Below are 27,835 nucleotides of genomic sequence, written 5' to 3'. Positions count from 1 at the left end.
TCATTTCTCTCATTTAACCATGCAGACGTAGGCAAGCTCTGTGAGGCATCCAATGGGTTCCTTAGAAATTACACATGTGCATGCCTCTAGTTCACAATGCTGCCCTTGTCCGTAAATTTGAGGCTGTCACATACCATCATCTCTGCATTCCAGCATGGAGGAAGTGAGAAAAAGAGGAAGCAGAAGGAAAAGACTTTTCTTAGAATATCACAACCTGGAAATAGCACTCATCACTTACCTTCTTTGGCCAAAATTTAGTCACATGCTTATGTGTAACTGCAAGGGTAGCAGAGAAATGTTAGCTCTAACTGGGCTATGTTCTTTGTTAAAATTTTGGGTGGGGACTTCTATTGATAAAAGAAGAATGGATTGACTGAGAAAATGAACCATTTCTGCCATAGGAAGTGATGTAATAATATAGAATTATAATACGTAACATCAAAGGGAAAGAAAGAAAAAATACATAGTTTTAATATATTATCCATTAGACAGTATCAGCCTTCAAAATGGCTGAAATTTTAGAGAGCCTCAATACATATTTAAAACAAAAATATTAATTTTAAAAGTTAAAAAGCAACTTTCCAATGGTAAGCTCTGGCTGCCACCATGTTACTCAAAAGCATCCCCAGTCATGGTACAAATAGATGCTATACCATACGTGCTGGGCTGCAGCGAGAATCGAGAATCACGTCTGTATTACTTGAAACAAAATTGTATAACCTGAGAACAGTCATAAGGAGATGTATTACAAACTCAAATTGAGAGGCATTCTACAAAATATTAAGGTCATAAAATATTGAGGAACTCTTGCAGGGACTGAGATTATTTGCCAACTGGTATACCACATGATTCTAGATCAGATCCCTTGTCAACAAGGTACGTTACTGGGACAAATGGTGTTCTAGCATCTAATCTTGTGTAACACACTACTCCAAAACTAACTCAGTGGCTTCGAAACAATGATAGCACTTATTTTACTCAAACCCTGCAATTTTGGCAGGGCTCAGTGGAGACAGCGGGTGTCTTCTCTTGGCTACGGCTGAGGTGACTCAAACTCTAGAGGCTGTATCATCTAAAGGTTTGCTCACCCACATGCCTGGAAGTTGGTAATAGCTGTCATCAGAGACCTTAGAAAGGGCTGCCTGCCAGAACATCTATATGGGGTTCCTCCATGTGCCTCCGTTTCCTCACTTCCTAGTACCGGGGATTGAAGGGTAAGTTCTCAGAATGGGAGTTTCAGAGAAAATTCAGAAATTTTCTAAAACAGCCTCCATTGTTTTATGAAAGGAGTGTTAAAGAATTTGCAGGCGTATTTTAAAGCTAATCACATTTGGCAGAATTTGAATGGGGCCGCTGGGCAAAGGATATACAAAAAAAATTTTTTTAATTATACTCATGACTGTTCTTTAGTCTTAGAATTGTTTTAACCAAAAAATAAATAAAATAAAATAAAATAAAATAAATTTGAACAATATAATCAACCACAGATTACATTTTCAAAATATAGGAAAAATATTCTCTCCAAGTGTCTTGGTCAGCTCAGGCTGGTATAACAAAATTTCATAGACTGGATGGCTTAAACAATAGAAATGTATTTTCTCACTGTTCTGGAGGCTGGAAATCCAAGATCAAGACAGCAGCATGGATGGGTTCTGGTGAGATCATTTTTCCTGACTTGCAGACAGCTGCCTCCTCACTGTGTCCTCACATGTCTCTTTCTCTCTTTTTAAGGGCACTAATCCCATCTTGAGGGCCCCACCCTCAGAAATCTGCTAAACCTAATTATCTCTGAAAGACGCTATCTCCAACTACCATCACATTGGGTGTTAGGACTTCCACATATGAATCTTGAGGGGATAAAATTCATTATTTTCTTAAAGTTTAAAAAAATCAAGTATACAGTATTAAATTTCAATTTTGTGAAGATATTTATATAGGGAAATATAATTACATAACACTGTTTTGTAGCTTTTTGATAATATGGCTTTGATACAATGATAGATCTCAGAGAATCTAACATAACAATGTCTATGTGGTCCTTTAGTCTGTTCCTCTTGAATATAAGTTGCCTTGGTAGGGTTTTCTAGTAGCTGGGTTGCAAACAATGAAGATTGCAGTCCCTATTGAGTAAATGAAACACAGGCCTGTGTTGTTGATTGAAAGGGGATCCTGCAGTTTGAATCCATTTCATTTCTCCTTTTGTTCTTTCTTGACAGTAGTGTCAAAACTCTGGTCACTTTACTCTGTGGGATACATCAAAGCATCAATGAACTAGAGTCTCAATTCTGATTTCTCTGTCAGATTAGACAACTCTAATTCCTTTACCATCCCACTCATGCTTAGGGATAGCTGCAAATCACTTTTTGACAAGGTCCAACTATCCTAAGGAAGAAGTTTGAGATGGGCTTATGGATCAAAGTAAGTACTCAGGTCGAAGCCCCCAAATTCTGACTTTAGGAAAGAATGCTAACTATAAGCTTTTATTTTTAGATAATTACAAATTCAAATGCTGGTGTAAGAAATGATAGAGATTTCATGCAACATTTACACAGTTTCTCACAATGGTAACAACTTGCAAAACTATAGTGTGGTATCACAACCAGGATACTGACATTGATATAGTCAAGGCACGAAACAGTTCTATCACCACAGGGATGCCTTGTTGTCCTTTTGAAACCACACCCACCTTAACCCCTGATTATCACTCATCTGTCCTCTGATTCTGTAATTTTCTCATGTAAGAACATTATATATAGACTCCTTTGGTAGTGACACTTTGGAATTATTTATCTTGTACTCAGCATAATTCCCTGGAGATTCATTTGAATTGTATATATCAATAGCTTTTTTTTTCTTTTTCATTACTGAGTAGTATTCCATAGTATGAACGTACCACAGTTTATTTATTCACTTAGTGAAGAACATCTGGATTGTTTAGGTTTTGGCTGCTAGAAATGAAGCTACTATGAACATGTGTGTACAGGATTTTGTGTAAACATAAGTTTCATTTATCTGGTATAAATGGCCAAGATTGTAATTACTCAGTGGTATGGTGGATCTGTGTGTTGTTTTATAAGAAACTGCCCAATTGTTTTTTTTTTTTTTATTATGTTATGTTAATCACCATACATTACATCATTAGTTTTTGATGTAGTGAAACTGCCCAATTGTTTTACAGAGTGGCTGTAACATTTTAGATTCTTTCCAGCAATGTATGCGTTTCTTCGTATCCTCTCCAGCTTTAATGTTGTCATTAATTTCTTTATCTAAAAAGTATGTAGTCACGTGGTGATAGCTGTGCTTTCATTGTGCTTTCAATTTGCATTTATCTTAGGCCCAACGGTGTTGAACATCTCTTTATGTGTTTATTTTCCATCCATACATCCATTTTAGTAAAAAGTCTATACATAATCTGCTGCCCATTTACTAGTTGGATTGTCTGTACTTTTTACTTTTGTTTTGAGTGTCTTTATATATTCTATCTTCTAGTCTTTTGTTAAAGATATGGTTTGCAAATATTTTCTCCATCTCTGTACCTTCTGTTTTCATTCTTTTAACAGGGTCTTCAGTGAAACAAATTTTTAAATTTTGATGAGGTAGCATCAATTTGTTTCCTTTTATGGATCATACTATTGGTATTGAATCTAAGAATGGTTTGCCTAATCCTACATACAAAAGATTTGGTTTAATTTTTTTCCAAAAAGTTTTATAGTTTTATGTTTTACATTTAAATCTGTTATACATTTTGAATTAATTTTAAATATGATGTGAATTTTAGGTCAATATTCTTTGGGGTTTTTGTTTTTTGATTGTTTTACCTATTAACATTCCAACTGCTCCAATGCATTTCCTTTCTCCCTTGAATTCCTTTTGCACCTTTGTCAAAAATCAGTTAGGCATGATCTACTTCTAAATTCTCTGTATCATTACCCTGATTGAGTTGTTTATCCTTCTGATAATATCACAGTACCTTGACTACTACAACTATGAAATGAGCCTTAATATTGGGTAAAGAGAGTTTTCCAAACTTTATTTTCAAGATTGCTTTTGTTATTCTATGGCCTGTCCCTTCACATACAAATCTCAGATTATATACTTCTATGTATTAAAAAAAAGAAAGAAAGAAACTTGGTTAAATCTTGATAGGAATTGCATTAAAGCTGCATAAATTTTAGGGGAATTAACATCTATATTATATTGAGTCTTCCAGCCCATGAAAATGTTATGTCTCCCCACTTACATAGGTTTTCACTGATATCTTTCATGAACATTTTGTCATTTTCAGCATACACATTAGGTACATGTTTTGTTAACTTTTTAATTTTTTGAAGTAATTGTAATTGGCATAGTGTTTTAATTTTTGTTTTTATATGTATATTGTTAATACATAAAATTTGATTTTTTTCATGTATTGATCCTATATGTTTGCATTATATGATTTTACTGAACTCATTTAGTAGTTATAGTAAGTTTTTGCAGATGTGGGGCTTTTCTATATAGATAATCATGCCATACACAAATAGAGAGAGTTTTATTTCTTGCTTTTAAATCTGTATGCCTTTTATTTCCTTTTCTTACCTCATTATAGGAGCTCCAAATTCCTGTATTATCTGAATAAAAATGATGCAATGGAGGGTGCTGGGGTGGCTCAGTCGATTTAGTGTCAACCTTCAGTTCAGGTCATGATCCCAGAGTCCCAGGATCGAGTCCCACATCAGGGTCCCCGCTCAGTGGAGAGTCTGCTTCTCCCTCAGACCCTCCCTTTCTCATGTTTTCCCTCTCTCATGCTCTCTCTCAAATAAATGAATAAAATCTTTTAAAAAAATAATGCAATGGAGAAAAGAGATGTTTCTCAAACAAATATTTTGAAAAAATAATAATATGTTCAGATCCTATGAGGCCTGGTCAGTCTATTCAAAGATTAAAGCTCATACAAATTATTTCCTTGTAAATAATTTGAACATTACTCAGATCATAATGTGTTTTCTGACTGAATAGGCATATTGAAAACCCCCAAATGTTATGAACATTCCACAGACTATAAGAAGTCTATAGTTACTTATATTGCTCATGAATCAAGTAAAAATTCTGATGAGAAAGAACACTAATCATTACTTCAAAGTGATAAGAATGGTTGTACCTCCCAGAGGTCATGATAAATAGTAGCATTCTCTAAATTTAAAAAAAAGTCATTAGCCAAAACTATTTTAAACTAATAGAGAAAATAGGGGGAAATGTACAAAATGGATTTCTGAGCCAAAAAAAAATAATAAATCCTATCCCAATACTCTTTCATTATTGTAAATTCTGTCCCCAGTTTGAAAAATAATGACCATTTAGCAATTATTTTTGAGTTACTGTTACAGTAGAAACACTGAGAAAAATTTTTAACTTTGACCACTAAAAAAAACTAGCTATCAGGGATTTATTCAACAAAGCAAGTTCTGGACAATGATAACCTGTCACTGAATCCAAATATGTTCAGTTCCAGGACAATGTAGCTGTTTTGAAGGGTCAGATGGGAAAGGAGGAATAGAGTTCAGAGAGGGTAGGCTGAACAGAAATTACTGGAGGGATTCAGGTGCAGCAATTAAGAATTTTGTTGTAACTCTACTGCTTTCTAGAAGAGTGATCATGGGCAATTTAGTTAATAGGTTTCAAAGTGACCAGTTCCTCATCTATAAAATATGACAATAATAAATAATAACACCTTATTGTATTTTCAGTGAATTAATATGAGTCGATCCCTGTAAAGCATGATGTCTGACACATACTAAGTGGTCAATAAATGTAAGAAATTATTGTTGTTATTATAACAGACATAAAAGCATTACTTTATATCATGTGTTAATGAAATGACACTCTTCCTCTGGTAGCACTTACTGTAAAGACCTCCTAAATTTAATCGTTTATCATTTGTCTCTCTCATATATACATAACTATATACAAGATAATGTTGAACACTTCATGTAATACTGAATAATATTCAGTCCAATATACTAAAAGTAATTTAATAGGTCTCTCGGGGTATTTAAGTGGAAACAATATGAGATAAAAGTAAAACAAAAAATGAATATGAGAAATCTATTACATAGTTAAATTTTAGAACAAAAAAAGTTGCAACTAATAAAAATAATGAAATCAATAACATTCTGTCATAATCTTCACTATTGACAAAATACAGTCATTTGCATTAATTCATTTACTCCTCAGTATTTAAGGAGGTGTTTATCACTATCTTCATTCCACAAACTGAGCCTCAGGTTAAGTGATTTGCACAAAATACACACAGCTATCAATGGCAGACCAGGAAGCAGATCTATCTCCTCACTATTAGCCCAGTTTCATTTCTACTTCATTTTATCCGTGTCAATATATGCATGTGTATATAATACATTTAGATCCTGAATAAGAATTTCTGTAACAAGAAGGAGAGCTTCTAGGATCTGATTTATTTAGTAGGTAGGTCATTATTTCAAGCAGATTTATTTAGTAGGCTGGAAAAAGTTAAAGGTGAAGAGGAATGAGCACATTTAAATACTATATATCTGACTTTCTCACCTAAATCATAGAGAGCTCCAGGAGTAACTTCTCCATCTTCATGTAGCTATCTAAATTGAAAGCTCAAGATATGCCAAACAATGTCAAAGGAAGATTGAGGTAAATGATTGATGTTATAGTCACTGTGGAAAAACATTACTGTAATCTTGGTCAGAAATTCTAAAAGTCTATTGCAATTTGAGAAGGAACTAATTTTAGTTTTAAAGCAACCGTATATTCATCAGTCAGGCTGACCTTTGTCTTCCAAAGGTACTTGCCAGAGTGTGTCAAGGTAAATTTTATTCTTAATTTCACCTTTGGAGATTTGTGTAGGTGTGTTTTGTGTAAGTGGATAAAATTTTAATGTTCATATAAATGATCACTGGGACAATCTTTCATTTCCCAATGAAGGTAGGGAGAGAAAGTGGGAAAGAGGGAAGGAGAAAGGAAAAAGATATTATAAGCTTGAATGGGTTGCCTACTTTTGCCAATTACTAACTGGTTGTGTTAATTTCCCATTGCTGCAGTGACAGTTACCACAAACTGAGTGGCTTAAGACAACACAAATGTATTATCTAATGTTTTGGAGGTTGGAAGTCTGAAATCTGAAATTGTTCTCACTGGACTAACATCAAGGTGTTTGCTGGGCTGTGCTACTTTCTGGGAGATTTTGTTTGTTTATTTTTTGTTTTTTTCCAGTTTTCTAGAGGTCCTAGACATTCCTTGACTCCTGGATTAGTAATGAAAATTCCAATTTGTCATCTGAATTCCCCTTTGCTTTTAAAGTAACATATTTGCTCACAGATATCAGGGATTAGGACATGGATCTTTGGTGAGAGGAAAGGATTATTCTGCAATCCACTAATTGATAATGGATCTATTTCACCAAATGATATTTTTAGCCACCAAACTGACATTTCCTGGAAGATAGAAACAATAGGTACAGGTTCCCTTCTTTCTCAAATTTGGAATTGGTAAGACAAAGAAAACTGAACTAGGACTGAGCTTCTCTGTGCTCAGGCAATAATTGGTTTGTGCTTTTTCTAACCCTGGGTCATCTAAATGCTTATGCCTTAGTTTATGCAAGCTATTTAGCCTCTCTGTGCTTCAATTCTTCCACCGTAAAATGGGGATATTATTTTTTAAATTTCTCTCAGAGTTTTACTTGGTATTTGTTCCGTGCTTAGCCCATGATTGAAGTAGTTTAAGTATTCAGTGAGTGTTTTCCATGATCATCCCTATTGCCAGTAGCAGCATCAGCAGTAGTAGTGGTGGTGGTGGTGGTGGTGGTAGGAGAAGGAGGAGGAGGAGGAAGAAGGAGAAGGAAAAGTGGTAGTGTTATCAGTGTCTTCATCTTGTTAGTTCCTGATCTCCTCACAGGGTTAATGTAAGGATCAGTCATATTATGTAGGAGAGAACACTATACAAATGATTTGAAATTAGGACAAAGTATCCTCTTTAAAATGTGGCCAAACTGAAAAAGAATTTCTAAAATGCCTCTCATAATTGTCCAACTGAAAGACCTGGCTAGTGCATTTATTCATCAGCTTTTTCTCCCGTTGGTTGAAAGGTAGCCTTAGAGGTACTGACTCCCTGGCAAGGCATTTGGGTGATCCCTGGGCGCTGCTCGTGCTGAGCCTGCTCCCTGGGGCTCTGAGAAGCAGAGATATCCTCGGAACATTCTTGAAGTGATGTGTAGTGAATATGAGTCCGAGGTGCTCTAGAACTGTCCTCCACATCTGTTGGCTGAAATCAGACATGAGCCAAGGAAATTTGCCTAATTCATTCAGAAAATAAAATATATAGGTTTTGATCATGGTTCCAGACACGAATTCTTCATCTCATGTGACATGCCTGCAAAATTGGGAAGGAAGATGTTTTAGGATAACTTAATCACAATATAAATGTTGTAAATCTCTCTAAATCAAGTATAATAATTCATTTATAGGATCAGTTTCTTATTTATCCACAGTTCTTTCAGCATCAGTCCTTTTCCCCCATACAAATACAAAACCCATACAAAATTGGTGAAGAATTTGTGTTTCATTGTATGGCCTCTTTTAAGTTTCTGACCGAAAAATGAAATGAATTATTTTTTGGTAATCATTGGTAATTACCCTTGTTGGTTTGGACTTTAGAACAAGTGGATCAGAATAAGCTTTCAGCAGCCAGTCTTTTTACCTATCCATCCTTTACTGCATGATAGGTGAAATAAATATGGAATTTCGGCCTTAAAAATTATCTAAAATTTTGATTATTCCAAATTTCCCACCAAGTTTCAATTTTCTCTATTATGTCTTTGTAATGTGATCATTCTCTCTTTCAGCACTTGACAGAAATCTCATAACCTCTCAAGATAGTGATTTATCTTTAGACATTTACTTAAACACTTCTATTTAAGATGACATCTAATTAAGATACTTCTACCTTTTAAGAAGAATTATATATAAAAAGGAAAATTACTTTGAAAGCTTTTTTTATATGTTAACGTAGAAAGATTTAAGAGGAAATAATGTTTCCCAAATTTCTCTGCAAATTAAGCAATTTGTTTGAGTTTCTAATCAGATGAAGGAGAAAAAAAAGACCTAAAAACCAGGGAGGGGAAGTGAAGAAAGCTGCCAAATGATGAATGTTGACCAGTGAAGATTTTATGAGGCCCTTTAAGAACATAGATATTTATTCATACCTTATGGAAATCTAATATTTATTTTTAATTCATGTCATTCAATGGTATTCTCTTTTTTAAATGGTTAAAAGTATTCCATTTTATTGAACCACAATAGTTTATTAATTAATTCCCTATTATTGGACATTTGGATTGTAGTCAATGAACCTAAACAAGGCTATCATTCAATTCCTTGTAGCAACATCTTTGTATACAAATATATCTCTTCAGGATAAATTCCTTGAAATTGAATTGTTTGTTCAAAGTATAAGGACTCTGGAAGGTATTCATTATTCACCCTCTCATCATCAATGAATGAAATTCTCATATTCCTGAGCCACCATAGATCACTAAGTCTTTTTTTTTTTTTTTTCTTTAAAAGCGGGCTCCATGCCCCAGAATGAAGCCCAATGCAAGGCTTGAACTCATAACCCTGGGATCAAGACCTGAGCTGAAATCAAGAGTCAGATGCTTAACTGACTGAGCCGCCCAGGCGCCCAATCACTAAGTCTTCTAAACTGACTTTACACGTAACCAGTAATGCTAGGCAATCATGAAGTATACATAGATATAGATACAGATATAAATGATACAGATATAGTATAGATAATGATCTTTTTATTTTTTATTTTATTTAATTTTTTAAGATTTTATTTTATTTTTTTTAATATGTAATGTATTATTTGTTTCAGAGGTACAGATCTGTGATTCAACAGTCTTGCACAATTCACAGCGCTCACCATAGCACATACCCTCCCCAGTGTCCATCACCCAGTCACCCCATCCCTCCCACCCCACCCCCCACTCCAGCAACCCTCAGTTTGTTTCCTGAGATTAAGAATTCCTCATATCAGTGAGGTCATATGATACATGTCTTTCTCTGCTTGACTTATTTCGCTCAGCATAATACCCTCCAGTTCCATCCACGTCATTGCAAATGGCAAGATCTCATTCCTTTTGATGGCTGCATAATATTCCATTGTGTGTGTGTGTGTGTGTGTGTGTGTGTGTATATATATATATATATATACCACATCTTTATCCATTCATCTGTCGATGGACATCTTGGCTCTTTCCACAGTTTGGCTATTGTGGACATTGCTGCTATAAACATTGGGGTGCACGTACGCCTTCGGATCCCTACATTTGTATTAAGATTTTATTTTTAAGCAGTCTCCACACCCAACATGGGGCTCGAACTCACAACCCCAAGATTTATTTATTTATTTATTTATTTTAAAGATTTTATTTATTTATTTGACAGAGAGATACATAGCGAGAGAGGAACACAAGCAGGGGGAGTGGGAGAGGGAGAAGTAGGCTTCCCACCGAGCAGGGAGCCCGATGTGGGGCTCGATCCCAGGACCCTGGGATCATGACCTGAGCCGAAGGCAGACACTTAACGACTGAGCCACCCAGGCGCCCCACAACCCCAAGATTTAGAGTCATAGGCTCCACCGACTGAGCCAGCCAGGCGCCCTGATAATAATCTTTAAAAAAAAAATCTCACACAGTTCTCTGAGGAGGAGAGGACACACAGCACACAGTTTTGTTTTGTTTTACACATAAGAAAATTAAGATTTTAAATAGCTAAATGACTTATTCAATGCCACACTGCTAGTGAGACCTACTGAGACAACACATTGAGCTGTTTTCTATGGTATTGGTGTCCCCTCCAATGTCACCCTACTGAAAACTATATACTTCCTGATACTTTGTGTAGTGAACTGACAAAATAAATATCAGTGTGCAATCATTTAACTGAATAGCAGGCTTTAAATCACCTAACTTTGAGCCTGATTTCTATTTTCTTATTTCATGTAGGATTTTAAGAAAAAAAACAAAACATTTTAATTTGAAACAAGTGTGGAAATTTGGTAAGACATGTTATTTCAAAATGGCTATCTAAAAAAAAAAACAAACTCCAGAAAAGGTTTTATTTTCAGTGAAAAATGCACTTTCTATAAATTCCACGGATACTTTAGTCACTTTCCAAACAGCCACATAATGGCATTCATTTGCTGTGACCCTAAAGTGGAAAATAGTAAATAAAGCTTTGTTTCAGCCATGAAGATAATAAAAACCAACATGACGGGACGACTTTTCTAGTATCCAGGTCACTGGAAAAGATTCAAATAAAATTACATCTCTTTTTTGTTTTCATTTATAATGTCCTGATTAGTAGTGACATGGAGCATTTTTTCCCCCAGTGTACTGACTGTTCAGGTTTCTCTTTTTGTGAATTACTCATTAGTATTTTTTTTTTTTAATGAGTTGTTGTTTTCTTATTGATCTGTAGGAGTTCCTTATGTTTTCTGGATGTTAATTGTGTATCAGTTATATTTGCTGTTGAAGATGTGTTTTTTATCTAACTTTGCTTAAGGGTCTTTTTATTGTTAAGAAAAATTTTATATTAATATAGTCAAATTTATTGTTTTCTTAAAGCTTTATATATTTTCTGTCTTAAGAATGTATCCGTACCTTCCCATAACAAATATATTTTTGACTTTAAAGTTTCTGCAAGACCAAAGGGTTTAACTTGGTACCACAATGCAGTTTTAATTTGTTTCATTTGATTACAAATGAGCTGAACTGTGTTTTCAGATGGTTATTGAATTTTAATGATCCTTTTTTTGTGAAGTATCTCTGCAAGTTCTTAGTCATTTTCTGTGAATTTCACTTTTCTCAATTACTTTTTAGAGTTCTTTATATATTTGGAAATTGATCTTTGTCAATTATATGTGCTGCAGATATTTTCTCCAAGATCAAGGTTTGCCTTATTTCAATTTCTTATGGTGTCCTTTGTTCAGCAGAAATTCTTAATTTCAGAATAAATTCTTAAATTCAGAAATTCATTTTTTCTTTACTGTAGGAGAAATCCTTCTCTAATCTGAAGTCAAAAAGATACTCTCCTATATTGTCTTCTATACATTTTATAACTTTGCCCATCACATTTTTAATCCTGCTGAAATTTATTTTTGCAGTGATAAATACAGTTTGATCTTCCCATATGTGTAAACAATTATCCTAGCATCATTTATTGACTAGTCACTTGTTTCCCCACTTACATTTAGTAGTGACTGTCATAAATCAACTTTCCATACAGACGTAAGTGTGCTGGTCTGTTTCTGGGGCCTTCTTTATTCCACTGTCTAGGTCTCTCTCTCTCTCTACCAGAGCCACACTGACTTAGTAACTAGAACTTTATGTATGTCTTGTAATCTGGTAGGGAAACTCTGTGGAGGGGTTCAGAATTGCCTTATTATTCTTGGCCCAATATTCTTCCAGATGGATTTAGAATCAGCTTGTCAAATTCCATGAAAATATCATTGATGATCTGAGATTGCACTAAATCTATTCAAGGTTTTGGGGGAAATTAACAACTTTAGGTTCATATCTTCATATTTATGATCACATTATATTCTTCTAACATTTAAAATTGCTTTAATATCTTTTGATTAAATTTAATAATTCATTCTATAAAGGGTTTCCAGAACTTTTATTATACTTAAGTCAAAATAATTCTCTTACTAATTTTATTAAATTATCTGTATGTTCTTTTAGGTTTCCTGTGTGGAAACCATGTTGTATATGAAGCATGAAAATTTTGTTACTTTTTCCCCAAACAATATGTTTTTCATGTACCTGCATTTTCCCTTCCCTCCCTTCCACATGGTAGTATGAGAACTATAGTGGGGAGTTGAATCCAAGTGGTGATTCTAGGCAAAAAGTAAAACCACATCACACTTTTGTACGGCTGTTACCCATAAGGGAAATGTTTTACTGTGTCACCAGTAAGTTTGAGGTTGCTGTAGGTTTTGGGGTTTTGTTGTAGATGACTCTAACCTGTGGGAGAAAGTTTACCTGCATTCCTATTTTTCTCAAAGGTGGCAATTGTTATTGTGGTGGTTGTTGTTAATCATGGAAAAATGTTGAACTTTTTGAGTGGTTAGGTCTGAATCTTTTGCTATGATTATATAATGTTCTCCAGCAATAAATTAGTATGGAGAATTTTATTAATTAATTTTCTGCTGTTAAACAAAAATTACATTCCTGTGATAAATACTAAAGAAATGATCCTGATATTTCTTACTTTACTGTTGGTTTCAGCATGATATTTTCTTTAGGTTCTTTGTATCTATACCCATGAACAAATTTTCTGTCTTGTGTAGTTCTTGTCTGGGATTGGTATTGAAAATATCCTTCATATATTAAGGCATCGTGTTTTCTCTTTTCCAGTTCTCTGGAAAAGTTTCTATTAGATTGGAATTTTATTTGGAGAATATTGTCAGGATTCATAAACTAAAACACCTGAGTCTGGTACTCCTCAGTGAGATGCTATACTCTACATTCATACACAGACACACACAAACACAGATGTGTACGTTTGTGTCACAACTTATCCTTTCTAGAAAAAAAATGAATACTTTATATTGAAAATATTGTATCTCTGCTTGAGAGGCTCATGGTGAAATATTTGGTGAACATATCAGAGTATTCCAGAAATGTAATATCACAGGAACACCTGGGTGGCTCAGTCAGTGAAGCAACGGACTCTTGATTTCTGTTCAGGTCATGATCTCAGGTTCCTCAGATGGAGCCCAGCGTCCAGCTCTGAGCTCAGCTGGGGGTCTGTTTGAGGATTCTCCCTATCTCTCTCCCTCTACCTCTCCCCTAACTTGCACAGGTGCTCTCTCTCTCTCTCTAACATAAATAAATCATATATATATGTGTGTATATATATATGTATAAAATCATGAATCTAGATGATCCTGTTGTACATTACCCCCCCCCCCAATTTACCAGCACAGACCCATTTATATGAAAAGATCTAGTGCTAACCTCTGAAGCATTATTTTGGAGCTCAGAGGGCCACCATCTTTAAAGCTACTTGGTGTGGCACACAAACCATGCACATAAAATTCAGGGTGACATAATAGCTCAAGGATTTTGAAGATCCCTGGACTTGCCTACAAACCATGGATGCTCAGACTAGTTATGATTTGCCTAAAACTCTAATGGCTTACTCTGCTTGGAATTGCTCTAAAGATCATGCAGAGGCATTCACGGCAATCCGAGCTGGGAATATGATGAGTGTTCATGGTGAAGATACCATTATAGAGGGAAACAGCGTTCTGGTAAAAACCTGCTATTCTTTACATTAATTAAAAGTAATACCACCAATCCTCTTGTGGGTAAAAAACAAACCCAAATAAGTGGAGCTCTCTTTGTTTACTTATTGGCGCGCAATGAATTACATGGCGGGTGACAACATAAAATTCACAGGAGCAATCTGGAACAATAAAAGGTAAAAAAAAATAAAATCTCATATAAATGAAAGGATGAAGGAAATTTATTTTGGCATTAACCCCTGTTTAATGATGTCTGTGTACCTAGCTGTTTCCCATTTGAGCTCTATCTGTGTACGCCACACTCTTCTGTTATTACAGGATAGGCTTTTGAAACTTGCATTTTTCACCTGAATTTTTATAAAACTCAGTTATTACTAAATGCGTGAAAACATAAATATCAAGGCAAGTTACCTGTACAAACATTCCAGATTCTGACTGTGTCCACATCAACAGAGATGCTCCGAAAACCATAGGTAAAACTATGATGTTTTAGAGTCACTGAGATATCTTCTTTTTTTAAAGATTTTATTTATTTGAGAGAGGGTAAGAGAGAGAGAGCATGAGCGTGGGGAGGGGCAGAGGGAGAAGCAGACTCCCTGCCGAGCAGGGAGCAATGATGAGGTGGGGCTAGATCCTAGGACCCTGAGATCTTGACCTGACCAACTAAGCCACCCAGACGCCCCAGTCATTTAGAGATCTTGAGATCAGAAGGAAAGTCTAAATTGTGTTGAATGTGATATCATGTTAAAAGTCCTAGCTTCTTTGTTCACATGTCATTTTGTACAGATTAACCATGTAGTTAAGGGTCATAAAGCTATTTACAGAATTAGCATCTTTTGAATATACAAGGTTGTGGGGTTTTTTTTCAAAATGAAAAAAGAGAGTGGAAAGTTCAAATAAATCCATAAACAATGTAATATCTGAAGCCACTGAAGACAATCAGGTACTATCTGTTTTGGACAACTTCCCTACTGATTTTTATTTTCCATAAAAAGCAATGGAAATGTATCCATTCGATGTCAATATATCAAAAATCTTAGGGGGAGAAAATTAAGAAATACAACTACTGCTGAGACGATGAGTCCCTGTCCTTGTGCATTCCACCAGGTAATGATCAGCACAGTGTGCCAGTAGGAAACACAGTCTTCCTGCCTGTGACTCATAGAAGCAGAAAGCCCATCTTCTCTACAGAGACTAATCTAAATAGGGGTGAAGAACCTGAGGAATGAAATGTGTCAAAAAGGCAGAATTAAGGTATTCACTTTTGTTCTCCAAAGCAACCTGAGTTTTTCTTGCAACTGACAGTAGATTTTTAGATAAGTGAATTTCCACAAGGATCCAAAAAGCTTAAATTGCATATAGATTGAGCGATGATTGAGTTTCTAAAGGAGAGGATTACACAGAAAACGTGCATGCATAAGAATGAACATGACCTTAAAGAAACAAAACTAGTATTAGATATACTATCTGCATGTAGGTAAAATGCCCAGACCTCAAAACAAAACATACTACTTAAGTATTTCAAAGCTTCCAAAAAGTATTTAAATGTGGTAAAAAGATAATTCACCTAGAGATCTTGTTTTATTAATTTTCTAAATCTTATCATGAATTAATCTTTTATGAATTTTCTAACAAAAAGAAATAACAAAAACAATATAGGTAGTTCATTTGTTATCAAGTTATTTTATAGTTTTACATTTTAATTTCTGTTAGAATGTTTACAATGTAGGGATAAATCAATTCAAACCTTCCTGCCTTTTAATAAATCCATAACAATAGAATCTTATGACTATTATGTTTACTAAAGATATGTTCTTGGTGACATCTTTTCATTTAGGATTTTCTAAAAGTCTTAGGTATGTACTGCTTCTCATTCCTTTAGTGTATGTAAGTAAAGTAAGGGGCAAAATGACAACCTCAGTAATTATAGACCTTAGAATTACTTATTATTTCCTGAATGTGTATATTCTCAGAGTGAATGAAGAAAGCTCTCCTTAACTATTCTAAAAATTTGGGGGGAGGTGGGAACTTGAAAGAGGGGTTACTTCTGTATCTTTTTCCTAGATGTAATTTTCATCAAACTACTTATTCATTCAATATGAACATAATTTATTTTCTTTTCCCTTCTGTTTACTTCACACTTGCTTTAAAATTTCAATTATTTTTGCTTCATTGAAATCAATAGAAAGAATTAACAAATGAAGAGGTATTCTCCCTTAAATAATCAGAGAAATAAATGCTAGTAAAATACAAACTACTTGAACGTTTTAAAATATGAGCAAGAAGGCTGTCTGCATCATTTTTAGTCGTGTGACATATTTAAGTCTTTTTTTATTAGTGACAAATCAAATATTTTTGAAATATACTTCATCTTGAAGAAAATAGTTTTATTGTAATGCATTTTCCATCTGATTAAGTATCTTTTCCATTATCTCTTTTTATCTTTTGGAAGCCTTCAGAAATGGAAGAGAGGACATGATTTGGCATCTGGGAGTAAATGCCTTGAGATATTTTTTAAATTACAAAAAATGCTGACTGAAAAGTAAAAACAGATTTTGAAATAATATATTTTCAGAAATCGTGGCAGCTTATTCTCCCATCTCAAATGAACAACATGGTGTTTTTTTTGTTTCCATCAGAAAGACAATTTAACAATATTGTTTCCCTGTTTCACTAGAATGATTAACATTGGCTAGGCTCATAGTAACAGTTTCAATAAATTCAGATCATCACCTCAGGATATTAATAACCCAATTTGTATTGAAGTATTAAAGAAAGAAATATGTTAAGAAACTGAAAGTTCCCATGTTTTACACATAAATTATAAATAGAATAATTTTTAATGTCTTCCTGCTTTCATTCTTTACTTCCCATTCTTTCATTTACTGACCTCAACTATATATCAGAATCTAAGATCAGTGCTAAGTGTATAAAATTAATTAAGACAAAGTCCTTGAGTTCAAGGAACTCATAAGTTATTGGGTTAGAGTTCAAAGCAAATCGCACAGCAATGTGATAAACGCTATACCCGTAATTTTCATAAGGAGCTGGGGAAGCTGAGCAGAGGGAAGAAGTGCCAAAAAGATGCAGATAATGTTTGTTTCACAGAGAAAATAATCTGGAATCAGATCCTAAAGAATTTGTGGAGATTACCATCAAAGGGGAGAGGGATAGGGGATATGTTGGGAAGAAGTAGTATTCATGACAGTTTGTAAACATTTCAAAATCTCCAAGAGTTTTATTGTCACTGAAGTGTAAAATGCGTAGCACTGCTAAGAGGTAAATTCTGCTGAGGCTTTTGGACTTGACTTCTATAAATGATTGGATTCTGGAAGCATTGTAAGTGAGAATTGCACAGCTTTGTTTGATTTTTGTTTTTGTTTGTTTTAAAGATTACTATTTATCTATTTGAGAGAGAGCAAGAGAGAAAGAGAGAGGGAGAGAGAGATAGTGAGTTGGGGGGAGCGACAGAGGGAGAGGGAGAAGCAGACTCCCTGCTGAGCAGGGAGCCTGACGTGGGGTTTGATCCCAGGACCCGGGGATCGTGACCTGAGCCAAAGGCAGGTGACACTTAACTGCCTGAGCCACCCAGGCGCCCCCACCTTTGTTTTAGAGAGTTAGTTGGCGGTGGTATGGAGGGATAATTGAGACAAAATAAAAGTGATATTGAAGTTGTAGAAAGAAGTAAACTAATAAGGAAATTGAACAAGAAAGGACATCTCAGTATACTTCCCAGCTTCCGAATTAAGTGTTTTGGGGACACCTGGGTGGCTCAGTTGGTTAAGCATCTCCTTTGGCTCAGGTCATGACCCCAGGATCCTGGAATCGAGTTCCACATAGGGCTTTTTGCTCAGCACGAGCCTGCTTCTCCCTCTCCCCACTCATGCTCTTTCTCTCTCTCTCTCTGACAAATAAATAAATAAAATCTTTTTTAAAAAAGTGTTTAAGACATGATTGTACCATTCATCAAACTAGCATTAAAAACAGGAGAAAAAAAACTTTCAAGGGAAGGTCGTTGAAATATTGATCCTTATCAATATTGATAAGGATCAATATTTATTAATTATCTCACATATGCAAGACACCATGTTGTGCATAAGAATCCAGTTGGGTATGAGCAATATGTCTTTGATTTTTTTTAACTCTAGATGTGGAGTGATACATATAATTTAAAATGTAAAATTTTAGGATAGATATGATAAGATCTAAATGAGCATGACAGGTAATAAACCCTAAATATATTCAGAGGATGAACAGATTACATTTACCTTAAGAGGTAGGAAACATAGTAAAGAGACGTCACAGATGAGTAGAGGAAAAGAAGTCTGAGCAGGTGGATGGGCCCAGATTATGGAAGTTTTGCATGCTGGGGAGAAGCGGTATCCAAGAAAATAATACAGCTCTTTGTAGAGGTGAGATATCAGGTTTGGTAAGTTTAATCTAGACATGTATAGGTTGTGTCTTGTGGAGTTAGCTGGAAGCAGGAACACCATTTAGATTATTAAAATAACACAAGTGGGAGATGTATGTTGAAATGTGTTGACATTTTTTTAAGGGTAATGATGTGCTTGCAGGAGTCATAGAAACTCTTTCTAATGGAGTAGAAGAAATGACAGTTAATAGCTTACTTTTGCCAATATGATTACTCCATTCTTTCTCCAAAGTATTTTTTTCTTTTAATTTGTAGGGACAAACTCATTTCCACTTCTATTTAAGGAGAAATGAGAAGAGTTATAATATACACATCTTGACATGTTTGGAAAAAAAATCATATTAACTGTGACTTTTAGAAACTGAAGGTACCTTAGAGATCATGTTATTCAGTGCCTAATTTTTTAAAAGATTTATTTATTTGAGAGAGAGAGAGAGTAAGCACGAGGGAAGGGAGAGAAGGGGAGGGAGAGGGAGAGACGCAGACTCCACTGAACACAGAGCCTGACATGGGGCTCAATTCCATGACTTCAAGATCATGACCTGAGCTGAAATCAAGAGTAAGCGCTTACATGACTGAGCCGCCCACGCACCTCTGAGTGCCTCATTTTACTAATGGCAACCAGAGGGCTTTAAATACTTATCAAATATCAAAAAACAAATTAGAGGCAGATCTGGGAATAGAATGAAACTGTTCCCCGTCTAATCTTTGACTTTACCAATTTAGATTTGGAGGGAAAGAGGTGCAAATAAAGGAAAAAGAAAGCAAGGCATGAAAGATTATTTCAAAGACTGAAATAATCATTGGTATAGGTTTAAATTTGAAAATAATGAATACATTGGAACTTTCTGGCGCCTAGGAGGTATATGAATTTGCCCTGTACTTCGTCCGTATTCTAGTGTAGAAATTTAAAATGCTGCCTAGGATTCCTATGCATTGCAGGCAGAGAGAGCAGGGAAGGTTATGTTCTCTTAAGCTCCTTGGCCTCATGGCCTTGATTTCCTTTCATGTTATCTCTTCTGTCCTATATTGATCTGCATGTAAAACTCATTCCCTTCTTGGTCCCCTCCAAAATAATAATACTACTACATAAAAACCTCAAAACATAAATGATCATGGTAGATTTTATTGAAAAACTGATGGCAGCAGGAGAGCCCATTTGGCAAGCATCAAGACAAATGACCTAAAAAATAGAATTTAAATGTTTCTATTTCTCTCTAGCCTCTGTCCCACAGGGTGAGGGTCCCACCCTTTCCTGATTCCTTTGTTCCCCTTCCCATCTGGCTTTTCTCTCTTTTCTTCTGACTCTCCAGAACAAAAGACATTCCATGCCAGGCCTTACTTAGCCTTCTCTTCCGAAGAAGCCCCTTGGACCCGCTGATATGGAGACCCCGGGGAAGCCCAGTCTCTTCTGGGCCCGCACATGCTGCTATGTTCTTCATGTCACTTCCCACAGCTTCAGAGAAACATATTAATGAATGCCTATCTTACACTACATAACGGGCTAGGAAGTGGCACTACAGAGTGAAAAAGGCCCTGATCTCAAATACAATTAAAAAAAAAAAAAAAAGATTTTATAATTTGTAAAGAGCCTTTCAAGAGCCTTTCTAACCGAAGAAATTGTGTACATTCCACAGCACAGGATCAAACTTGAAGATAATGAATAAAAAGGAATATTTTTGCCTGTGAGACCTAGATGAATTCACCCAGGACTTCAGCCATATTCCAGTGGAGGAATTTGAAGTGCTGTCTCAAGTTTATTAAACTTTTTGATGATTTAAGTCTCCTAACAGTCCCGTGGACTGGTTATTGGAGGTGGTGCTGCTATCATGACTGATTCCTCCCCCTCTAAGTTCTGAGAACTAATTGCTAGCTTGGAATTCTTATAAATTGAATGCCTGAGGTTTCTCATTAAGAAGAGAAGTATTCTGGGGCACCTGGGTGCTTCAGTTGGTTAAGTGTCCGACTCTTGGTTTTGGCTCAGGTCATGATCTCAGGGTCCTGGGATCGAACCCCCAGGTAGGGCTCCCTGCTCAGTGGGGAGTCTGCTTGTCCCTCTCCCCCCGCTTCTCCCCCTCCTTGTGCTCTCTCTCTCTCTGTCTTTCTCTTTCTCTACCTCTGAAATAAATAAAGTCTTTAAAAAAAAAGAAAGAAAAGAAGAGAAATATTCTAAGGAATGGCGTCCTATAGTACCCTTTCCTTAACTTTTCCTTTGACTTTTAAAAGGAAGCTAAAACCCTGGGGGAGTTAATGCCTGTTTCACCTACTCCAGTTGCTTGGATGATGAATTCCCAGGATATCCTGCACAGAGAGCTAATAAGTATAAAACAGAAAAATCACAACCACCCATTGTAGGTAGTACAGGGTCTACTATGCATTTTTGTTTTCATTTTTCCACAATTTTTTAAACATCAGGGTAAAGTTCAATTGAAAGGAAGATCGTCCTGGACATAATTTTTTATTTAGAAGAAACTTCTTTCTCAGAGCTTATTTGGGCATTAATCTATCTTATCTGGTACCTAGGCACCTGCATTAGGGAATTCCTTGATTACTGAAGAGAGTCTTGATTAATAAAATGCACTTACTATCTAACATTTAAGAATCTCTTTACAATGTCTAAATTTCAGATTTCAGAATTCAGCATGAGACCGTGTTACTTGAAGCTGGCATTTTGGGAATAGAGATTTCACGTATTAATGAGTGAACCCATGTTGGACCCTTAATTCTGCAAACACAATGAGTACCTCTTCTGTGGTGATGTTCATAAAGAAAAGTGGCAGAGAGAGTGAATTAAGGAATACCGAATTCTTACATTGAACCAGGCACATTTATATCCTGTTTAAGAAAAACCTGACCCAACCTGTAAGGTTGGCATTTCTATCTTTATCAATATCTATGGAAATTGAAGTTTGGACAGATTAAATAACTTGCTCAAGTCATTTAGGTAAGAATGAAGGAGCTGGGGTTGTCTCCTCCCGTCTGCTAACTTCAAAGTGCATAGTATATACATATGTCTTAAACTTACTTCTTAAACTGTCTTTAAATGTAAAGTAGGACCACAATCCATATATACTCTTTCTCCTCTCCAGCAAAGCGGAATATGCCATCCTTCTTATTGTGTTTTGCAGCCAGATTTATCATATAAATGACACCTAGTCTTTTTTGACCCTAAAGTTTGCTTGTCTCATCTTTCCTGACCATTGCGATAGTCAACAATCTATGTTTCCCAAAGTCTTTAAAGAATGTCATCACCTCAAATTATCTGAAATACCCTTCAGCATCTATACAAGCAAACATTTGAACGTTGTATCCCTTTGAATGGCCCCTTAAAATAACAATAAACAACAAATGTTTATTAATCAACAAGTTTAAATATATATATATATAAATAAATGTCTGTGTTGTGTACCTTCTTGTCCTTTTTCTGTCCCTCTTCCTTTTCAGTTTCTGTGGTTTTATAACTTAAGATGTGAAATTCATCACACATTCTTTCTTTTCCTGAACTAAGAGTAAATCACATCTGTATTCTTTGTACCAAATGTTGGCTGATGGGTAGGGTAGCAGGTATAATACATGATACCCAGTTAATTTTTTTTTTTTTTTTTGAGAATAGGTTACAATTTATTTATTTTAAAAATATGTGTTTTATTTTTTATTTTTTCTTTAAATTCCAGTTAGTTAACCTGTAGTGTAACATTAGTTTCGGGTGTACAATATAGTGATTCAATTTTGAATTTCAGATAAACACCATACCATTTTTACTATAAGTATGTCCCCTGAAAATATCGCTTACTTATATTGAATATTTTTTTCATATTTACCTGAAATTCAAAGATAATTTGGTGTCCTGTACTTTTAATTGCACCGTCTGGCAACCTTACTAATCATCTGACATTTGTAAAAGTTCCCAATTCGAAGGAAATATGTATTTTAATTTTGATTTTTTATACTGTGAGAGTATGTGCCTGCTTCAGATGGCTTTTATTTTCCCCTCACTGATTTCCTTTTAAGATTATCATTATTGCTTATTAATTATTACCCCTTTGCTCATTCTAAGACAATAATGGAGAGGATGAGAGTAATTTTCTCATTATCTGGAGATTTATAGTTAATTAATTATTTATGTTATTTTATTCAGTTTCCAAGTTAGCCCCTTAGGAGATATGATTACACATTATTTCTTCAAGAATTGTTTTTTTGTTGTTGTTTTAATCATCAAACATTTTCTAAACTGATACTTAAAGACCTCTATCAGTTTTTAATCCTCATTGGAAAATTAAACCTTTGATAGCATTCCCTTTTACTTTCACTGATATATTCTGTGTGAAGTTATATGTGTGCCATTCCATGTTTGAAAATAAGTATTGCGACTGCTCTTTAATTATATTTCTGTCATCTTGTCTGGGACATTTTCAAAGTCACAGAATAGTGGAAATTAATTTTTAAACTTTGCACATGGATAACTATTCTTTCTAGGAGTTATATCTTCTTTTAAAATGCTAAAAGAGTCTTTCCTTGAGATATGAAAATTTATACCTTGGAATATTGTCTCAAATGCCCCACCACCACCACAACCACAAAATGAGGGTTTTATCTAAAACCGTTACTTTACTTCCAAAGATTTATCTCTAAAAATTTTCCACTAACAGAAATAAAATATCTTACAAAATATCAAAAGAGCAAACGCCATAAAGAAATAATTGCTCCGATATTCTGTCTATATATTATAGGCCTTACAGAGTCTCTTTAGAAAAAAAACAAAACCAAACTTCAACAACTACTAAAACCCAGTGAGAGGTCAACAAATACCAATAGCTTTTAACTTATAAACTGAAGTCGGTAATCTTAGGAATTTACTGCTGCAGAACCTTATAAATTTACCCTTAGAACCGTAAGATAGATGAAACCATGTTACAGTCTTTGAAAAAAATCTCTTCCTCTCTGATTCAAGATCAAGGTCTGCATTGCTGTTTGATGTGGAGGAGTCATCTGGTGATTTTAGTATATTTTCTTATAAAACAACATATTTTTTTTTTAAAGATTTTATTTATTTATTTGACAGAGAGAGACACAGCGAGAGAGGGAACACAAGCAGGGGGAGTGGGAGAGGGAGAAGCAGGCTTCCCGCCGAGCAGGGGGCCCGATGCGGGGCTCGATCCCAGGACCCTAGGATCATGACCTGAGCCGAAGGCAGACGCTTAATGACTGAGCCACCCAGGCACCCCTAAAACAACATATTTTTAACGAATTTAAGTGTTAGCTCTAGTTTTCTAGTGAAAATGTCTTCATTGCTTATTGAATCAATATATTTCCCATTATTCTTCACAATAAGCATAGGCAGCTTTATCTTATAGGCTTAAAATTTATATTTTTATTTGCAGTATTTGTATTATTTGCATTATTTTGTATAATTTGTATTAATAAGCTGGTGTAGAGGTCATTGATGGAGCAGACATGACATTCCTACACCAAAATGTTTGATGAAGATTAAGCCAAAAGAAAATAAAGTTATTGCAAAGAGAATGATCTGAAACATTTGTGTGAAATTACAAAAGAAAAAAAAAAAGAGATTTTGTCATCATCATATTTAAAAAATGTTTTTTTTTGCATTTTTAAAAAGCAAGGTCATTCTATTTAGCTCAGTTCAATTATGGAAAGGCTCTGGGAATCTGGAAATCACATGTAGTCAATAAACGAAGTGTAGACAGAATATAATTCAACTGTCTGAGGAAAGTGTTAGAGTGCATGACCTCTTTGGGTAAGTATGACCCCACATGAAGTCAACTGTAATGAAATGATTTTGAGCAGTTCATGGTTTTAGAGAGAGCCTTAGTTCCAGCGAGGTCAAAGTAAGGTACTGTGGATAATCTCTCTAATGAAAGGTGGGTGTTATGTGTAGGAAAATTGCCAAATGCCCCATGAGACCTATGTCTTTAAAGAATTAATGATACATTACAAGAGAGCTCACTCTCCACATTTTCATCCATGCTCGCTGTTTGTAGAAAGATAGAACCGAGTATTATGACCTATCCCTCCCTCAAATTCATGTACCTGGGAAACAAGAAAGGAAGAGATGGTCTTTGCTCTTTGATCAGAGAGTGAAAATCCTCAGTCAGTCTGAATTTTGCTAAATAAGGGCATCTCAAAAGTGGTCTACAGAGGGACATTTAGATTTACCCTTCTTGGCCTTTCACTACCTTGAACACTTTTTTTTCCCAATTTTTCTCCTTCATTGTCTGTACTCCTGTTTCCAGTTGTGCCATTTTTTGGATGAATATTTGATGCATAAAAATAGAAATGAAAACCAACGTGTGTGTCCACTTGCTTGTACTGACTACTGGATTCCTGTTCTGTCCAGGCACTGAAGGAGCAGTATTCGGGCACTCTGTTGAAACACCTCACATCAGAGCAGAACCTTCCCAAGACCTCAGGTAAGTTCTGGCTCTTCCAGCTCTGTCAGACTTTCCATCACTGTTGATTTGCCCTTGATATCCAAAGAAGTAAAATAGAAAATGTGTAAAAAGTTGACATTCCCTGCCTACATGGTAAATAGTCAAGTATTTGACTGAGGGCAAGAAAATGTGAGTTATTATTTTCAACATATATATATATATATATATTTGCCCCTAATAAACATACAATGAATATAAAAATAAATATGTCAGGCAGGAAGAGTGTGGAAAAAACAGTTATAGAGGAAGTTTAGAGGAGGATTGATAAAAATCAAGATTCCGGAAAATCTGACATAGACAATGAAACACATGATACACATAGGCAGAAAGAAAGAGGAAGCAGAGAGTAGGAAAAAAGCTGTAAATGGTCAGGGAGTGTTATGTTGAGGGAAATACAAATAGTAATCAGAAAAAGGCAGAGTTTAATTGCCCTACAATGGACTCCTCAGTCTAATCATTCCAATGGAACAGGCTGCTCCCTGATACTGTTCTGTTTGTAAGAGGCACAGTTGTACGTAACAGTCCTCACTACCCAGAAAATCATGAGACAACTTTATAGGGATTCTTCCCAGGATAATCACAGAAACTGTTAATAAAAGGTGAAATATTAAAATCTAGTAACGGATCAATGGATGTTCTTAACTCAATAAATAAGTTTTGGGGATCAAAGTTATTTTATATAACTTAATGTAGTATTCATTTCACAATGTATCTGTACATCAAATCATTGTGTAGCATACCTAAAACTAATAGAACTTTATATGTCAATAAAAAAAGATGTTTTATATAATTACTTTCTGGTAGGTAAATTACATTCCAAAATACATTTCTATGGGATTAAAAAAAGACAAAAATAATGATAATTTAAAAAAAATAAATCACATATTAAAAGTCATTTTTAAAGCTGAATCAAAATATCAACCTGGGAGACAGTCTTTGTCTTGGAAAACACAATACAAATATTAAGCAAACCCCAAATTATTTCATAAAGATCAGGTTCAGCCCTTCCCGTTTGGATGAGTGAAAAAAAATGTTCAAATGAAAAGAGAAAAATAAAGTAAAAAAATTTAAGTGCAAAAAAAAAAAAAGCCATACTTTCACAACAGTACAGTTTTCAGACCTTTATATCAAGTTCTGTGATAAAATTTCCTAAGGAACTCAGTTTCTCAGTATCTCAGCACTCCAGATCCAAACAGGCTGATTAACAATAACAGAAAAAGGTGGCCATCTTCCTGTGATCAAGGCATTTTTTATTAGACAAAAATAATTTTTTACTCAATGCCAAAACCCCAAGGATTTAGGAGGGTGGAAGAGTACGTATAAACAGCATCTCATGGTGTGTTATAGTTTTAACTTATGGCTCTTTTTTCAGTTAGGAATTCGACAGTTTTGTGTAATTATTTATCTTATCCCTCCCCATCTAACAAGGTTGTATGTTCCATTAGACCAGGATCTGCATCCTTCCTTGTTTATCTTTAGTGCTCTAGCAGTCAACATGTATCTCATATATAATTGTGCCTGATAAATATTTGTTCATTTGAATTGCTGAAATAGCAAAACTGAATAGCGAGGATGTTGAGTGCATGTAACATAAGAAATGTCGCAGTTACTGTGTTATTAAGGCCCATGTAGCCAACATTAACTCCAATTGTTTTAGAACTGTGTTTTTGTATAGATGCCAGAGTTTAGTGATTCATTCAATAAAAAGTTATTTATTTATTTTTTATTTATTTATTTTTTTAGATTTTATTTATTTGACAGAGAGAGATACAGCGAGAGAGGGAACACAAGCAGGGGGAGTGGGAGAGGGAGAAGCAGGCTTCCTGCGGAGCGGGGAGCCCGATGTGGGGGTCGATCCCAGGACCCTGGGATCACGACCCGAGCCGAAGGCAGATGCTTAACAACTGAGCCACCCAGGCGCCCCAATAAAAAGTTATTTAAATTACGCCATTCTAAAAGAAACCTCTTTTTACTTCTAACGTTTCAGTAACTATATACTCATTGTATGATTTTCATTATGAAATCTATTGCCAAAAGAGAAATAAGAACTATTTTAATTACCTTGTTGACATGTCTCAAAATTCATAAGTGTGAATGTGAATTAAATTATAATTAGTATATAGTGTTTCTGGTTTTTGTTTTCTAATTATCCATCAATTATTTAAATATTGCACTAAGCTAAGCTTAATCTGCTAGTGCTAAAAGCAAATTAGCAACCCCCAAAATGAGTGTTACTGATCTAAATTCGAAAACTGAAACAGAAGCAAAGCACAGTAATGATGGGGGTGTTCAATTATTTATTTGTGTACATGAAGATTAAAAGCAGAGTGTCTGAGAAGATTTTTACAAGTCCTGTTGACAATTTTCCTTTCAGGGCTGTAAGAAGTACTCTTAGTCGACACCTAATTCTAATCAACAAGGTGAGATTAGTTGGCCAGGTAAATCAAATGGTAATGGGCAGTAAGTAGCCGTGTTGTCTTTAATTTTGTTTTTGTTGAGAATAAGAGATTTTAGACAGGTACATTTCAAAAGGTTTATTAAAGAGTAGGTAGTATTTTGGTGTTGACATGAAGTCGATTTCTACAGTTTTATTCAACCAATGTTTGATGAGTCC

General features: G+C 35.0%; 1 protein-coding gene across 3 annotated transcripts in view; it reads left to right on the top strand.

Annotated features, from left to right (window-relative positions):
- SGCZ (sarcoglycan zeta) overlaps nucleotides 1-27,835 on the top strand; it is a 1,037,264-nt gene that overhangs the window by 985,238 nt on the left and 24,191 nt on the right. For all 3 annotated transcript variants that reach the window (XM_032413510.1, XM_032413511.1, XM_032413512.1), the window contains exon 6: nucleotides 25,128-25,200. In XM_032413510.1, coding sequence (XP_032269401.1) covers nucleotides 25,128-25,200 — 73 coding nt within the window. The remainder of the gene's footprint in view (nucleotides 1-25,127; nucleotides 25,201-27,835) is intronic.

Source organism: Phoca vitulina, unplaced genomic scaffold, assembly GCF_004348235.1.
Source record: "Phoca vitulina isolate PV1807 unplaced genomic scaffold, GSC_HSeal_1.0 scaffold15, whole genome shotgun sequence".
NCBI lineage: Eukaryota > Metazoa > Chordata > Mammalia > Carnivora > Phocidae > Phoca > Phoca vitulina.
This window is presented reverse-complemented; position numbering and strand designations above follow the sequence as displayed.